Genomic DNA, 17593 nt, shown 5'->3' on the forward strand with positions numbered 1-17593 from the left:
CGGGTCTTGGGTCGGGTCGGGGGGTGTCGGGTCTCGGGTCGGGGGGGGGGGGGGGAGCGGGTCTCGGGTCGGGTCGGGGGGGGGGGGGAGAGCAGGTCTCGGGTCGGGTCGGGGCGGGGAGGGGGAGCGGGTGTCGGGTGGAAGCGGGTGTCTGGTCGGGGCGGGGGGGGAGCGAGTGTCGGGTCTGGTCGGGCGGGGAGCAGGAGCTGGCCGTGGGAGGAGCCTCATTCACGCAGCCCCAGTGAGGCCATTGGGCCAGGGCTAGGGGCTGCATGCTTCGGGCCCCTCCCACACAGTTCGGCGCCTGGAGCTACTGCACTTGCGTGCCGACTGTAGCGCGCATGTGCAGAGGTCCCGGCACTGTTTTCAGCGCCGGGACCTGGCTCCGCCCCCCCCACAGCTCGTGCTGGCTGCGCCGAGGGCCAGAGGACCTGCAAGTAGGTGGAGAATACCGAGGATTTTTTTAGGCGCCGTTTTAGGCGCGAAAAACGGGCGCCCAGCTCGGAGGGGCGCCCGTTTTTTTTCTTGTGGAAACTTGGACCCAATGTTTCAAGTGGATGAACTTTCATCAGAATTGGGTTATGAGACATGGCATGCATTATAGATCTGTGCTAGACATATAAATTTGACTATCTGTACAAGTTTTATGTAGATAAATAGGTGTTTCCCAGAATTGACCATATTTGATGATTTCTGTATAAATTTGCAGTGTTGCTATCACAATCATTATTCCTCCTGCGATACATTAGTGACATGGAGCCCACAATTGCTGCCTTAACTGACAATAAAATCCTAAATATTTCTCCCCCCAAATAAAATTACAACCAGAGATAATACATATGTATATTTATCTTCAGGTGAAAATTAAGAAAATAAAACTCAGTGGAACCAAGGGAGTGAAATTATTTGTTGATAATTTAATTGTGTTCGTGTATAAAACTTTTTTGCTAAAATTATCGCAAGCAGGAATTTCCCAGCCCCAGAGTAGAGATTGGTGTGAATTAAATTGTTTTAAGAACGAGAGACACCAGAGTGATTACAATGGTATAATCTAAACCTGGGTCCCAAAGTTTGATCTACACCAACTTAAATATTGCTCACATGAGTTTATATCATCTGGGCCTCTTGATTAGATTAAATTACTATCATAATCACTCCTGGGGTATCCATTGTTATATAACATATAGCAAGATAACAATTGTTTCATATATAACGAGTTTAACAAGTTTGACTTGATTTCTTTCTGCACATGTTGATTGATTGATTGATTGATATGGGCAGTTGCTGGTCTGTGAACCAGTACCCACAGCACTCAGTGAGTTACTGATTACAAGTTCAGGATGCTGCGTAAACAGACCTCGTGCAGGCTTTGTTGTCCTCGTATTGGACACTAAACTCACTTAAAAAGTGACTAGTTTCTGTAATGGCAAATGGTAAGGTTGGTATCCTAGTGGGGTGAGATCAAATAGGCTGAAGAGACTTCTTTATCTTAACCCATTTGTAATCTTGTGCAACCCTAGATACAGTACTGAACAGGACTATGTAAATGATCGGCTGAAAATCAGTGTAATTTTTGTAACAAAACACATTGGGCCTGAAGTTCCGATTGAGGTCTTCCTGCGGGCAAAGGAGTGAAATAGGGGAAAAAAGATGCGCACTTTCCTGTTGCTGCTGCGCCCGTTCGAACTTCCGAGCTTGAGACGTCTGGTGACTGCGCATCGTAGCGCGTGCACGTGGGGACGTGCGCAGGCCGGGAGCTGGAGACAGCAGCCAATCAGGTTAGTATATTTTCTCATTCCTAGTAATAGGAGTTCCGTAAGTTCGGAACTCCTATTACTATGAATGAGAACACCGCCCCCCTCGCAAACACCCAAAACACAATAAAAAAATAGAAAATAAACTACATATTTTTCATTTAAATTAAAGTTCTTATAAAAAAAATGTTCCTGACTTTTTTAAAAAGTTTTTTTTAATTAAGCCTTAAAATAAACTTACCGTAGTGGGGAGGGTTTTTAAAAATAAAATGTGTTTTTATAACTTTATTTTAAAATGTGTGTGTATTTTTAATCACTTGCGCCTGTAAAACTAAGCTATATGCCTGCTTTTTCAGGCACAAGATTTTAAAGGACATTTGCAGGGCAAGACATTCGTAAATATCGGAAATCTTGCCCTGCAAATGTCCTCGCTCCCGATATGCGCGAGATCTGTCAAGCAAGAAACTTGACAGATCGGAAAAGCCTGTTTTCAGTGCATGCGCATTGCGCGCTGAAAACCGGCTTTTCCAATGCCTTCCCAAGTCTGTAAAAACTTCGTACGGACCCGGGACATCGGAATTTCAGGGCCAATGTTTCAGCTGCGCTCTTCCATCCCTGAAATAAGGAAACCCTTGTTACATCTAACAATATGAATTGTTTTCTACGTAATGTGTGTGTCTCCAAGCACACATCAAACAAAGCACAACACTGAAATAACTGTTAGTGTGGAAGACTGCACAAGTGCAGTTGCTAAAGAGTAGTAATTTCAAAATTTAAGTTCCTTGCTCCAAACCTTCCCAAAAAAGCACCAAACACCAACACTAAAAGTTCCATTCTAGCCTTGCTGTCACCATGGAAGTTGGAACCGCCTCTCGAGGTAACTAAAGCCATGATCACCGCATCATTTATATTGGGGTGGTGCTGCCAGAATCAGACTGCCCCCAGAAGCTGGAGTGCTAGAATGTAAATGCAGTGCTCAATGTTACTGCCAGGCCTCACTATGAGGTCACCAGAGGTGACCGTCTGACCCAGAGATGAAGATCCCATGACCAAATGGTCGAACAACATGGGAAAGAATGGGTATCCTCTAAAGGAAAAATAACATTAGGAGGGGCACCTGTCAAGAGAATCTGCACTACAGTGTTGTAGCTTTGTCTCCGACCCATGCTCTGAAGTACAGCTCCCTACTGTGGGCAGGGGATCCATGAATTGACCCTATTTTTTCAAAATAATCCCAGACGCCATTAACCACCGTCTGAAATCAGCACATCTTTACATTCTATTTTATGAGCTGATGGCTGAGGAGCATTACGAAAGAAGTTTAACTGTATAATGCTCCTTAAAGTGAAAGCGGGAAAGGGGTACTGAGGGAATGACCAGCCATGATCTTATTGAATGGTGGTGCAGGCTCGAAGGGCCGAATGGCGTACTCCTGCACCTATTTTTTATGTTTCTATGAAGTATTCTTGATAGAACAGATGAATGTTGATGAGCAGGACAAGCAGTCAAGTGAAACAATTTTACTTCCAGGTTTGTGAATCTATCCCAATCATCCTCTGAAGCGCTTTGGGATGTGTTTTACATTAAAGGTGCAATATAGAAAACATAGAAACATAGAAAATAGGTGCAGGAGTAGGCCATTCGGCCTTCGAGCATTAACACGTGTTAATATCAACAAAGCTGCATTTTCTGTTTTTATTTTAAGATTTTGAGTGATTACTGATGACAGAAGGATGATTGGGGTGGGGAAACATATTATTTGGACAAAGTCGATGGTGCTTTGCTCTCTAGACTATACCAAATCTGGGATTTCTCGATGCCAACACTCAGCTAACATTTCCCGGTTCACAGACACACACACAAAAAATTACGGGACAAGTGATTTGGGATGATCAATTTCAACGGTGAATGTCTCACCACATGCTTTTACAGCAGTATGTTAAGATAAAAAATTCAATCACTGATCTGTCATTTTTGTGCTCCCAGCAGATGAGATACATTCACAAAGGGAGGCAGTGAGGTCAATCTGAAGACCAAGCTGACCCATGCTGTTTTTTCCAGCACTCCCCTCCATCCCCTGGCCCTGATTAATGACAGCTGAGGCTTGAGAAGCGATTTCCTGTCCGTCCTCTCTGTTCGGAGTGATACATGTGCCGTTGGAGGTATAGAAAGAAGAATTACAAGGGCAGAAAGTAATCAAAAATGTGTTATATTCAAACATTTTTAAAGGGACACTGTGGAAACGGGGGGACGCAGTGGGTTAGACTCTGCCCATCACCTTGGATACATAGGTTCAAATCTAAGCCAGTCTGATGGTAGGAAAGTGTTTTGTGTCCACTGGTTGTAAAAGTCGTATGTGAAATGAGTTTGGGTAGTCTCAATCCATTTCCTAGAGTGCATGACCCACAGTGCAAAACTGACATGAATTAGCAATCTCACTCAGAAAGACGGATGTGGAAAATAGATAAAGTTACACTTTGGTGCACAGGGGATACTCTTCTGAGGTTAGAGCTGAGGCGCATTATTTGGGCAGAGCAGAGGGAGCTTTAAGCTGCATCTAGCTTTGTTACACCTGACCTGGGACTATATGATGCTGACTCTTGGGTCTCGATTTTAATAGAGACAGGCACAAACCAGGAGAGAGGGCAATTAAAATGGAGCGAGGGACTTTGCAGGTGGCAAGGACACCCGCCCCAAGCCAGTGGAATGCACTTTAAATATGATCAGGTTCCAATGATGTAATTGGGGCCTGATCTGCGTTTTAAACCCGAGGCCGGAGCAGTTCCGACATCCCTGCCAGGCTAAACCTGCTGGGAACAGCAGCCAGGATCAGGAGAGGCCCAGCAAGTTGCTTTTAAAATTTTATTTGGTTCCTTGGTGAGCCAGGAGTGCTCCTCCGGGGCTCCACAAGGAAGTCTTGGGCCTCCTCCTCTCACTAGACCGCAATTCCCTTGTCGAGGCCCAACGATCCACTTAAGTTTGCTTTGCTGCATTCCCGCCCAGGAGTTAAAACCGAGCCTAGTCTGCAATGGAAAGTCTTCCATGCTCCAACACTGACATTCTGCATCTTGATGAGCACAATTTTTTTTTATGGATACGGAACACCAAAGATATATGTATTTCAAAAGGAAATTTTATGCGACAGATCTCCAAATTCATGCTAGGTAACTAAAATAAGGCAACACTTGATGTTGGACACTGCATTTACACCAATCTCCATGTTACTCCTGTGCACTCCCTCTAATATTCTTAGGTCTGTAACTGTTACATAGCTGGAGGCTCACACCTTTCAAGTCCAACCAAACACACATTGAAGAGGAATAGCAGTGCAGCAACAAATCAACAAAGCATTAGGAATTCCCAGGATTCATTAAATACTCCACAATCCTGCTTACACTGTGCCATCTATTTATCTGTGTCAATCAGTATCTTTCATTGGGCCATTTACACATGGCAGAAACTTTAATTACTACTGCTGAGATGCAAAACATTATAATGAAAAGCCCTAGCTTTCACAACTAGAGCGACTTATCAAACATAATTATTTATGCTGGGGGGGGGGGGGGGCGGAGGTTGTGGGTGGATGGTTGAAGAGAAAAGCTGAGCAACAATTTTAAAATGCTCAACTGTTACTCAGAGATTGGTCTTGAAATGCTGGGAGCTCTTATGCGTTTGACTGCTGCAAATGGGCCCTAGCAGTAACAGGAAGACAACGAGGGAATAATAGTCTAGACAGTCACACTTGAAGTACCTGGGTGCGAATTGGAATATATTCATCAAGCATGTCCTGCAGGAGGTCCTCAAGATCTGCCATATCATCAAAGTTCTGGTGCATCCTGGAAGATTCTATGTATCTGCTGGCGAATTGATAACCATTATTCTGCAGATGAGATCTGGAGATCCCATCGTCCAAACTGCCACTTGACTGCGAGCCCAAAGGAATGGGCCTGACCGGAATTGGCAACTTGCTGCCTTTTGGGCTCTGAACAGGCCTGTATTCAACATTCCTCACTAAGGTAAGTACAAAGTCCAGCTTTTGGCTGTACAACAAAGGATGGGTTGCTTGGCCATCGGAAATGTCCGATTTGGGACTTTTGTCATCTTTGGCACCTTTTTCTGCTTGTGCCACTTCTCTGATGGGTGCAGGACAGGGTTCCACTGCTGCACCAAGAGATTCGACAGAAGAGGCTGGAGACATTTTATCCAGAGAGTCGGCATAGACAGAAGTCCTTGAATCACACTGTCCAATGGACATAGCCTCATGTATGACTGGCATTGCGAGTCCTTCCTCAGCAGTTATGCTTCCCATCACACTACTTCCACACCTGCTGGATGGATCGCAAGAAACAGTCTTCGCCACCTTCCGGGGGACTCTGCAAACCGCCTCATAGTCTGCGTCGTTCACCCGTAAGGCTGAACAGCTGCGACACTTCCGGGATTTGTAGCTCGAGGTCTCTGAAGTCTGGCAGCTGTGAGTTTCCACAGCTTCCTCCCCATGTTCTGTCCATGATTCAAATCCGGAATAGACAAAGTCATCCTGCAACAGGGCATGGTACCGGGCATCGGGTAGGTTGGAGACGTCCACTGTGATGTCCTCGCCCTTGCTGTCAGTGTTTGGCTCCTCATTGGTTTTACGATAAAGACTAGCTATGCAGTGCTTGATCCGATCCTTCTCTACAAGCAGCTTCTGCAAACGTTCAATAGACAGTGCTTCGATCCTTGCAATGACAGTATCAAACCTGTAGATACGGTCTAACATGAAAGCGCATTTGCTGCAAGCAAACTCTGCCTTCCCATCTCGGGACACCTCTTTGCCCAGTATGTGGGATAGGATGACCTGTAGATTCAGTTTGGAAGCCGTGTGAAAGATCCATCGCCGCTGGTTACCACACAGCTCTCGGGCACAGATCCTGCAAACCTCCTTCATTCTGGTGTCCAGCATGGAGTTGATTGTGTACGAAGAGTGATTAAAATGCACACGGTCAACCTGACATAATGCTAAAATTTAAATAGAAATGTCACAACCTTCATCTATCCTGCACTGTGGGCCTTGACCTGTTTCTCAATAATAAGTAAAAGGGCAGCGAGTTTATATCAACAGTAAATAATGTTTCAGCACTAAAGCTTCAAATAACAGGCCAGCAGGAAGTCAGCCTACAATCAGTGCTTGGAATCAAAGCACCGAATTTACGCGAGCTCCTTTCCAGAGGCCTACGGCTGAGTTCCGTTTTGATTCCGGGTTGTCAGTCACTCTCACTTCGGTTAATGGTTCTCTCCCTGGCGCCAATTCAGATCTATTTAATAGCGGTTCAGGCGCTATCCGGAACCATCTCAGGGCGTAGGACGGAAGCGCCACCTCACAACTCGATATAAATATCACGGCTTTAAAAATGATCTTTCATAAACATAAATACTCTGCAATAAAATATAAATTAAAAAAATCAGCACAACTCATATAATTGAGTGGTCCATGTTTTCTTTTGTCTCCAGGTAAACGCAACCCCCATTAAATTAACTGCAATTACAGGTGAATCAAAAAGCGAGCGGTGGTTTGTACATTTCCGAGAGATAGTATTTCGCCCCTATCCCCTAAGGTATTTGAATTCATGGAGTATGCCGATGGTTTACGGCAAAGCCAGTTAGTGTCATTGTGGTCTATAAAAAATCCCCGGGGCCGCCGACTGCACACCAGCCCGCTTTATTCTTGATGCATTTCAGGAATATCCCCTTGCCGATTGGAACGCTGCATTTGGTGTGAGAATAACTCTTCATTTGTTCCAGCAACTTCGGCCAGAAAAGGAACCATGTCACGACCGAGGGCAGACGATCACACTGTCATTATCCTCTTGTCTTTGCAGCTCCCAGTCAGAGGTGGAGGGGAGAGGAATTTAATATCAGACCAGCGGAACCGCCCCTTGCGTATCAAACAAAGCGGCACTTGACGAGTAACGGGACAGACTGATCCTCTATGCTGGTATTAGAATTTGATTAAATCACGTCCCGTTATGTGGGTTTCCTGAAGACAATGTCATCGGGACGGGAAGCTACCTCTTGCAACCATCTAACCCGGCAGTGATGTGGCAACAATGTAGCTGAAACTGACTCAGTGTTTCAGGGAGCTGGGTCAAACCATGTGCTGGTTAGGGGGGGGACCCGCCCCACTCTGCGCGTCTTAAGCTCAATGCAACGTTACACACTGCGCTGCCATTTACAACAAAATAATTTTACACGGTGACATTCAATTCTCCGAAGTTTCCCGGAGGAATGCGAATTCCGAAGCCGTCTTAAAGGAAGCCATCCATCTTCTTTCGCACCCCGTCTGTGTTGTGGTACGATTCTCTTCCCGGTACGGTAGCGCGACTAACATGTCTTTCTCTGGCTCGGTGTCATGCATCACCTGCGGGTTCAAGCACCGTCTGCCAATGCAGCCTACTGCATTATCGACTCTGACCCCTGCTATCCGGCGGAAGAACACTTTACATTAAAAAAAACTTCATACATAAAATTATTTCCATTTATCGTGAATAAGAGACCGAATATTATGAAAACATTCTTGTTTCGAGCCCTATCAGCATTGCAAATACGTTTGCTTTAATAGGTGGCGTTGTGCGAGGTTGGCGCACTTTGTCGGGCAATCCCCAACGGTTGACGTTGCAGTCACTTTAAAAATACAACTGATCTCTTGTCTCTCATCCTTAAAAAGGTAACACCAGTTTGAATGAATGCCCCTAAGTTCCGGTTTTAAGTGAAGAGGTTCAAATCCAAACAACATAGAGATATGATCCAATAATCCATAAAAAGTTACAACACAACCTTTTTTAATAAGAGTTACAAATATTGTTGCGAATTTAAAATTGTTGATGCTGAACAAAAAGGGGAAAAAACTGCAATTATATAGCGCCTTTCAGGACATTATAAAATACTTTGCAGCCATAAGTACTTTTGAAGTGCAGTCACTGTTGTAGAGAAATACAGCAGCTAATTTGCACGCGGCAAAATCCCACAAACAGCACTAAGATAAATAACCAGATAATTGTTTTAGTGATGGTGGTTGAGGGAATAAAGATTGGCCAGGACACCTCATCTACTCTTATTTGAATAGTGCCATGTGATTTAAAAAAAATGTCCACCTAAGGGTGCAGATGGGACCTTAATTTAAGTCTCTTCCGAAAGACAATCCCTCAGTACTGCACTAAAATGTCAGTCTAGATTACTTGCTCAAGTCACCAGAGTTGGACTTGTACACATGACCATCTGACTCAAAGACAAGAGTGCTACCACTGAGCCAAGGACCAGGTGACATGCAAGTGTCAGAGATCTAGTTGAATGTTTTGCATTGAATGCTTTATTAGAATATATCAAAAGGGGGCTCAAGTTTGAATTTTCCCCCCAAATTTGCCAACCTGAGAGGTGCTTCCTTTAATGTGTTATGAACCTGTATCCCCAAATCCTTCTGCTCTTATCATATTGTCCTTTCATCTACACTGTTTTAATTACAAACGCCCCATTTTTGTAGTCTTTGGGATGCTGCCTGGTATGAGGAAATACAATTAATCTGTGTTTATTCCTTCTAAAGCCCCAATATCCTTCCTGTTGTGTGGACCCCCAGAACTCGAATTAAGGTTTTATATGGGCTCATCATTATTGTGTAGCTTTTATATTGTTTACCTTGAGTTTTTTTTTTAGGATGCGTTTATTTGTACTGCCAAAATGGCCAACATGCTACACCCTTTTTTTCTAATTGGTCCCCTTGGAGGATAATCCCCACCCTGAAGTTTCACAGGAATGTATCACTGGAACTGCCCATCCCAAGGTCTCACTGACTTTGCAAATTGTAACTCGATCCAGTTTGACTTCCTAAAGCGACAGAGGACAGAGCTCCACAGAAGACAGAAAAGGCCAACCAAAGTCCTGTGTCCCAGCCCAAGTACATCCCTCCCCCAGCCGAAGTGCCTTACCCCAGTCCAAGTGTATGCCTCCCCCAGCCAAAGTCCCGTACCCCAGTGCAAGTGCATCCTCCCCTACCCCACACACCATAGATGGGGCAGACATTGTGTACGGATTGTTAACAGGTTTATTAGGTATGAAATTAATAGTGACAGTGTCGTGACTTCTGGATATCACCCATTCCAATGATGTCCCTTGTAGGGGTTCGGAAAAACATGATCGTCTTTCCTGAGTTCCCTTTCACCCCTCTGATTCCTCCCCCCCGCGCCCCTGTGTGTGAATCTCTTTCCCCAACCTCTCTCTCCCCCCAGCCTCTCATTCTCTCTCTTCCCCCTCCCCCAGTCTCTCTTCCAGTCTCTCTCTCTCTCCCCAGGCTCTCTGCCACCCGCTCCCCCAGTGTCTCTCTCTCTCTCTCTCCCACCCGCTCCCCCAGTCTCTCTCTCTCTCTCTCTCTCCCCACCCACCCACCCCCAATCTCTCCCCCACCCGCTCCCCCAGTCTCTCTCCCTCTCCCGCCAGCCTCTCCCTCTCCTCTCCTCTCCCCCCACCTCCCTCTCCCTCTCCTCTCTCTCCCCCCACCTCCCCCAGCCTCTCTCTCCCCCCACCTCCCCCAGCCTCTCTCTCCCCCCACCTCCCCCAGCCTCTCTCTCCCCCCACCTCCCCCAGCCTCTCTCTCTCCGCCCCTCCAGCCTCTCTCTCCCTCACCCCAGCCTCTCCCTCGCCCCCCCACCCCAGCCTCTCCCCCACCCCCGCCCCCCCCATACCAGCCTCTCCCCCAGCCTCTCTCTCCCTCTCCCACTCTCTCCCCTCCTCTCAGCCTCTTTCTCCCTCTCCCCCAGTTGATGTGGTATATTTGGACTTTCAGATGGCTTTCGACAAGGTCCCACACAGGAGATTAATGTGCAAAGTTAAAGCACATGGGATTGGGGGTAGTGTGCTGACGTGGATTGAGAACTGGTTGGCAGACAGGAAGCAAAGAGTTGGAGTAAATGGGTACTTTTCAGAATGGCAGGCAGTGACTAGTGGGGTACCGCAAGGTTCTGTGCTGGGGCCCCAGCTGTTTACATTGTACATTAATGATTTAGACGAGGGGATTAAATGTAGTATCTCCAAATTTGCGGATGACACTAAGTTGGGTGGCAGTGTGAGCTGCGAGGAGGATGCTATGAGGCTGCAGAGTGACTTGGATAGGTTAGGTGAGTGGGCAAATGCGTGGCAGATGAAGTATAATGTGGATAAATGTGAGGTTATCCACTTTGGTGGATAAAACAGAGAGACAGACTATTATCTGAATGGTGACAGATTAGGAAAAGGGAAGGTGCAACGAGACCTGGGTGTCATGGTACATCAGTCATTGAAGGTTGGCATGCAGGTACAGCAGGCGGTTAAGAAAGCAAATGGCATGTTGGCCTTCATAGCAAGGGGATTTGAGTACAGGGGCAGGGAGGTGTTGCTACAGTTGTACAGGGCCTTGGTGAGGGCACACCTGGAGTATTGTGTACAGTTTTGGTCTCCTAACTTGAGGAAGGACATTCTTGCTATTGAGGGAGTGCAGCGAAGATTCACCAGACTGATTCCCGGGATGGTGGGATTGACCTATCAAGAAAGACTGGATCAACTGGGCTTGTATTCACTGGAGTTCAGAAGAGTGAGAAACGTTTAAAATTCTGACGGGTTTGGACAGGTTGGATGCAGGAAGAATGTTCCCAATGTTGGGGAAGTCCAGAACCAGGGGTCACAGTCTAAGGATAAGGGGTAAGCCATTTCGGACCGAGATGAGGAGAAACTTCTTCACCCAGAGAGTGGTGAACCTGTGGAATTCTCTACCACAGAAAGTAGTTGAGGCCAATTCACTAAATATATTCAAAAGGGAGTTAGATGAAGTCCTTACTACTCGGGGGATCAAGGGGTATGGCGTGAAAGCAGGAAGGGGGTACTGAAGTTTCATGTTCAGCCATGAACTCATTGAATGGCGGTGCAGGCTAGAAGGGCTGAATGGCCTGCTCCAGCACCTATTTTCTATGTTTCTATGTTTCCCCCGCCCCCCCCCCCAGCCTCTCTCCCTCCCCACCCCCAGTCTCTCTCTCCCTCCCCACCCCCAGTCTCCCTCTCCCCCACCCACCCCCAGTCTCTCTCTCCCTCTCCCCCCCCACCCCCAGTCTCTCTCTCCCCCCCCAACCCCAGTCTCTCTCTCCCTCTCTCCCCCCCACCCCCTGTCTCTCTCTCCCTCTCTCCCCCACCCCCAGTCTCTCTCTCCCTCTCCCCCCCACCCCCAGTGTCTCTCTCCCCCTCCCCCCCCACCCCCAGTCTCTCTCTCCCTCTCCCCCCCCACCCCAAGTCCCTCTCCCCCCCCCCACCCCCAGTCTCTCTCCCCCCCCCACCCCCAGTCTCTCTCCCCCCCCCCACCCCCAGTCTCTCTCCCCCCCCACCCCCAGTCTCTCTCCCCCCCCACCCCCAGTCTCTCTCCCCCCCCCACCCCTAGTCTCTCTCCCCCCCCACCCCCAGTCTCTCTCTCCCCCACCCCCAGTCTCTCTCTCCCCCTGTCCCCCCCACTCTCTCTCTCCTCCTCTCCCCCCCACTTCCAGTCTCTCTCTCCCTCCATCCCCCCCACCCCCAGTCTCTCTCTCCCTCCATCCCCCCCACCCCCAGTCTCTCTCTCCCTCCATCCCCCCCACCCCCAGTCTCTCTCTCCCTCTACCCCCCCACCCCCAGTCTCCCTCTCTGCCCCCCTGACCCCCAGTCTCCTTCTCTCCCCCCCACCTCCAGTCTCCCTCTCTCCCCCCCCACCCCCAGTCTCTCTCTCCCTCTTCCCCCCCACCCTCAGTCTCTCTCTCCCTCTCCCCCCCACCCCCAGTCTCTCTCTCTCCCTCTCCCCCCCCACCCCCAGTCTCTCTCTCTCTCTCCCTCCTCTCCCCCCAGTCTCAGTCTCTCTCTCTCTCTCTCTCTCTCTCTCTCTCTCTCTCTCCCTCCCTCTCCCCCCCAGTCTCTCTCTCCCTCTCCCCCCCCCAGTCCCCCCAGTCTCCCTCTCCCCCCCTCCAGTTTCCCCCAGTCTCCCTCTCCCCACCCCTCCAGTCCCCCCAGTCTCCCTCTCCCCACCACTCCAGTCTCTCTCTCCCTCTCCCCCCCCCACCCCAGTTTCTCTCTACCTTCCTTCCCCCCAGTCTCCCTCTCTCCCCCCCCAGTCTCTCTCTCCCTCTCTCCCCCCCCCCAGTCCCTCTCTCCCTCTCTTCCCCCCCCAGTCTCTCTCTACCTCTCTTCCCCCCCCCCAGTCTCTCTCTACCTCTCTTTCCCCCCCCCCCAGTCTCTCTCTCTCTCTCCCCCCCAGTCTCTCTCTCCCCCCCAGTCTCTCTCTCTCCCCCCCCCCCCAGTCTCTCTCTCTCCCCCCAGTCTCTTTCTCCCCCCCAGTCTCTCTCTCCCCCCCCAGTCTCTCTCTCTCACCCCCCCAGTCTCCCTCTCTTCCCCCCCAGTCTCCCTCTCTCCCCCCCCAGTCTCTCTCTCTCACCCCCCCCCAGTCTCTCTCTCTCTCCCCCCCCCCAGTCTCTCTCTCTCTCCCCCCCCCAGTCTCTCTCTCTCCCCCCCCCCAGTCTCTCTCTCTTCCCCCCCCCCCAAAGTCTCTCTCTCTCTCCCCCCCCAGTCCCCCCCAGTCTCTCTCTCTCTCCCCCCCAGTCTCTCTCTCCCTCTCGCCCCTCCCAGTCTCTCTCTCCCTCCCTCTCTTCTCCCCCCCACCCCAGTCCTCTCTCCCTCTCTTCTCTTCCCCCCCAGTCTCTCTCTCCCTCTCTTCTCCCCCCCCCAGTCACTCTCTCTCCCCCCCCAGTCTCTCTCCCCCACCCAGTCTCTCTCTCCCTCTCCCCCCCCTAGCCTCTCTTCCACCCACCCCCCCAGTCTCTCTCCCTCTCTCTCTCCCCGCCCCCGCCGTCGCTCTCTCCCTCTCTCCCCCTCCGTCGCGCTCTCCCTCTCCCCCCCCGTCGCTCTCTCCCTCTCTCCCCCTCCCCCCCCCCCACACTCTCTCTCCCTCTCTTCTCCACCCCTCCCCCAGTCTTTCTCTCTCTCTCTCCACACCCCAGTCACTCTCTCCCTCCCCCCAGTCTCGAATCTCACTCTCTCCCCCACCCAGTCTCTCTCTCCCTCTCCCCCCCCCCCCCAGTCTCTCTCCCTCTCTCTCTCTCTCCCCTCCCAGTCTCTCTCTCCCCTCCCAGTCTCTCTCTCTCTCCCCCCCAGTCTCTCTCTCTTCCCCCCCCCCCAGTCTCCCTCTCTCCCCCCCCCCAGTCTCTCTCTCTCACCCCCCCCCCCCAGTCTCTCTCTCTCACCCCCCCCAGTCTCTCTCTCTCACCCCCCCCCAGTCTCTCTCTCTCCCCCCCCCCCAGTCTCTCTCTCTCCCCCCCCCCCAGTCTCTCTCTCTCCCCCCCCCCAGTCTCTCTCTCTCCCCCCCCCCCAGTCTCTCTCTCTCGTCCCCCCCAGTCTCTCCCTCTCGCCCCCCCCAGTCTCTCTCTCTCGTCCCCCCCAGTCTCTCCCTCTCGCCCCCCCCAGTCTCTCTCTCCCTCCCTCTCTTCTCCCCCCACCCCAGTCTCTCTCTCCCTCTCTTCTCTCCACCCCCCCCCCAGTCTCTCTCTCCCTCTCTTCTCCCCCCCCCCCCAGTCACTCTCTCTCTCCCCCCCCAGTCTCTCTCTCACTCTCTCCCCCACCCAGTCTCTCTCCCTCTCTCTCTCCCCACCCCCGCCGTCGCTCTCTCCCTCTCTCCCCCTCCGTCGCGCTCCCTCTTCCCCCTCCGTCGCGCTCTCCCTCTTCCCCCCCCGTCGCTCTCTCCCTCTCTCCCCCTCGCCCCCCCAGTCTATCTCTCCCTCTCTTCTCTCCCCCCACCCCCCAGTCTCTCTCTCTCTCTCTCCACACCCCCAGTCACTCTCTCCCTCTCTCTCCCTCCCCCCAGTCTCTCTCTCACTCTCTCCCCCACCCAGTCTCTCTCTCCCTCTCCCCCCCCCAGTCCCTCTCCCCCCCCAGTCTCTCTCCCTCTCTCTCTCTCTCCCCTCCCAGTCTCTCTCTCCCCTCCCAGTCTCTCTCTCTCTCCCCTCCCAGTCTCTCTCTCCCCCCCACACCCCCAGTCTCTCTCTCCCTCTACCCCCCACCCCGTCTCTCTCTCTCCCTCTACCCCCCACCCCCAGTCTCTCTCTCTCCCTCTCCCCCCCACCCCCAGTCTCTCTCTCCCTCTCCCCCCCACCCCCAGTCTCTCTCTCCCTCACCCCCCCCACCCCCAGTCTCTCTCTCCCTCTCCCCCCCACCCCCAGTCTCTCTCTCTCTCTCTCCCCCCCACCCCCAGTCTCTCTCTCTCTCTCCCCCCCACCCCCAGTCTCTCTCTCCCCCCCACCCCCAGTCTCTCTCTCCCCCCCACCCCCAGTCTCTCTCTCCCCCCCACCCCCAGTCTCTCTCCCCCCCACCCCCAGTCCCCCCCAGTCTCTCTCTCTCTCCCCCCCAGTCTCTCTCTCCCTCTCGCCCCCCCAGTCTCTCTCTCCCTCCCTCTCTTCTCCCCCCACCCCAGTCTCTCTCTCCCTCTCTTCTCTCCCCCCCCCCCCCCCAGTCTCTCTCTCCCTCTCTTCTCCCCCCCCAGTCACCCTCTCTCTCTCTCTCTCCCCCCCCAGTCTCTCTCTCACACTCTCCCCCACCCAGTCTCTCTCTCCCTCTCCCCCCCCTAGCCTCTCTTCCACCCACCCCCCTAGTCTCTCTCCCTCTCTCTCTCCCCACCCCCGCCGTTGCTCTCTCCCCCTCCGTCGCGCTCTCCCTCTCCCCCCCCGTCACTCTCTCCCTCTCTCCCCCAGTCTCTCTCTCCCTCTCTTCTCCCCCCCCCCCAGTCTCTCTCTCTCACTCTCTCCACACCCCCAGTCACTCTCTCCCTCCCCCCAGTCTCTCTCTCACTCTCTCCCCCACCCAGTCTCTCTCTCCCTCTCCCCCCCCCAGTCTCTCTCCCTCTCTCCCCTCCCAGTCTCTCTCTCCCCTCCCAGTCTCTCTCTCTCTCCCCTCCCAGTCTCTCTCTCTCTCCCCTCCAAGTCTCTCTCTCTCTCCCCTCCCAGTCTCTCTCTCCCCCCCACCCCCAGTCTCTCTCTCCCTCTACCCCCCACCCCGTCTCTCTCTCTCCCTCTACCCCCCACCCCCAGTCTCTCTCTCTCCCTCTCCCCCCCACCCCTAGTCTCTCTCTCCCTCACCCCCCCACCCCCAGTCTCTCTCTCCCTCTCCCCCCCACCCCCAGTCTCTCTCTTCCCCACCCCCAGTCTCTCTCTCCCCCACCCCCAGTCTCTATCTCCCCCCCACCCCCAGTCTCTCTCCCCCCCACGCCCAGTCTCTCTCCCCCCCCCACCCCCAGTCTCTCCCCCCCCCCACCCCCAGTCTCTCTCCCCCCCCACCCCCAGTCTCTCTCCCCCCCCACCCCCAGTCTCTCTCCCCCCCCACCCCCAGTCTCTCTCCCCCCCCACCCCCAGTCTCTCTCCCCCCCACCCCCAGTCTCTCTCCCCCCCATCCCCAGTCCCTCTCCCTCTCTCCCCCCCACCTCCAGTCTCTCTCTCCCTCTCCCCCCCCACCCCCAGTCTCTCTCTCTCCCTCCTCTTCCCCCCTGTCTCTCTCTCTCTCTCCCTCCTCTCCCCCCCCCAGTCTCTCTCTCCCTCCCCACCCCTCCAGTCCCCCCCAGTCTCCCTCTCCCCACCCCTCCAGTCCCCCCCAGTCTCCCTCTCCCCACCCCTCCAGTCCCCCCCAGTCTCCCTCTCCCCACCCCTCCAGTCCCCCCCAGTCCCTCTCCCCACCAGTCTCTCTCTCCCTCCGCCCCCCCCCCCCAGTTTCTCTCTACCTTCCTCCCCCCCAGTCTCCCTCTCTCCCCCCCCGTCTCTCTCTCCCTCTCCCACCCCCCAGTCCCTCTCCTCCCCCCCCCCACAGCGTCTCTCTCCCTCCCGCAGCCTCTCTTCCAACCACCCCCCCAGTCTCTCTCCCTCTCCCCCCCCCCCGTCGCTCTCTACCTCTCTCCCCCTCCCCCTATCGCTCTCTCCCTCCCATCGCTCTCTCCCTCTCCCCCCCCAGTCTCTCTCTCCCTCTCACCACCACCCCCAGTCTCTCTTTCCCTCTCTCCACCCCCCCCCCAGTCTCTCTCTCCCTCTCACTCTCCCCCCACCCCAGTCTCTCTCTCCCTCTCTCCCCCCACCCCAGTCTCTCTCTCCCTCTCTTTCCTCCCCCCAGTCTCTCTCTCCCTCTCTCCCCCCACCCCAGTCTCTCTCTCCCTCTCTCCCCCCACCCCAGTCTCTCTCTCCCTCTCTCCCCCCACCCCAGTCCCTCTCTCCCTCTCTCCCCCCCAGTCTCTCTCTCTCTCTCTCCCCCCCAGTCTCTCTCTCTCTCTCTCCCCCCCAGTCTCTCTCTCTCTCCCTCCCCCCCAGTCTCTCTCTCTCTCCCCCCCAGTCTCTCTCTCTCCCCCCCCCCAGTCTCTCTCTCTTCCCCCCCCCGTCTCTCTCTCTTCCCCCCCCCCAGTCTCTCTTTCTCCCCCCCCCCCAGTCTCTCTCTCTCCCCCCCCCAGTCTCTCTCTCTCCCCCCCCCCCCAGTCTCTCTCTCTCCCCCCCCAGTCTCTCTCTCTCTTCCCCCCCCAGTCTCTCTCTCTCCCCCCCCCAGTCTCTCTCTCTCCCCCCCCCAGTCTCTCTCTCTCTCCCCCACCCCAGTCTCTCTCTCCCTCTCTTTCCTCCCCCCAGTCTCTCTCTCCCTCTCTTTCCTCCCCCCAGTCTCTCTCTCCCTCTCTCCCCCCACCCCAGTCTCTCTCTCCCTCTCTCCCCCCACCCCAGTCTCTCTCTCCCTCTCTTTCCTCCCCCCAGTCTCTCTCTCCCTCTCTCCCCCCCAGTCTCTCTCTCTCTCTCTCCCCCCCAGTCTCTCTCTCT

General features: G+C 53.3%; 1 protein-coding gene across 9 annotated transcripts in view; it reads right to left on the reverse strand.

The window, feature by feature from the left end:
* pde4dip (phosphodiesterase 4D interacting protein) overlaps positions 1–17593 on the reverse strand; it is a 310412-nt gene that overhangs the window by 173693 nt on the left and 119126 nt on the right. For 5 of the 9 annotated variants that reach the window (XM_070887092.1, XM_070887091.1, XM_070887090.1 and 2 more), the window contains exon 1: positions 5506–7895. The exons of 2 other annotated variants lie outside the window; for them this stretch is intronic. In XM_070887092.1, the coding sequence (XP_070743193.1) occupies positions 5506–6696 (1191 nt within the window). In that variant the 5' untranslated portion in view covers positions 6697–7895. Of the gene's footprint in view, positions 1–5505; positions 7897–17593 lie in introns of those variants that run through there. 2 more of the 9 variants (XM_070887095.1, XM_070887089.1) reach the window with 1 other exon arrangement.

The sequence above is a fragment of the Pristiophorus japonicus genome, chromosome 8 (assembly GCF_044704955.1).
Source record: "Pristiophorus japonicus isolate sPriJap1 chromosome 8, sPriJap1.hap1, whole genome shotgun sequence".
Taxonomy (NCBI): Eukaryota; Metazoa; Chordata; class Chondrichthyes; family Pristiophoridae; genus Pristiophorus; species Pristiophorus japonicus.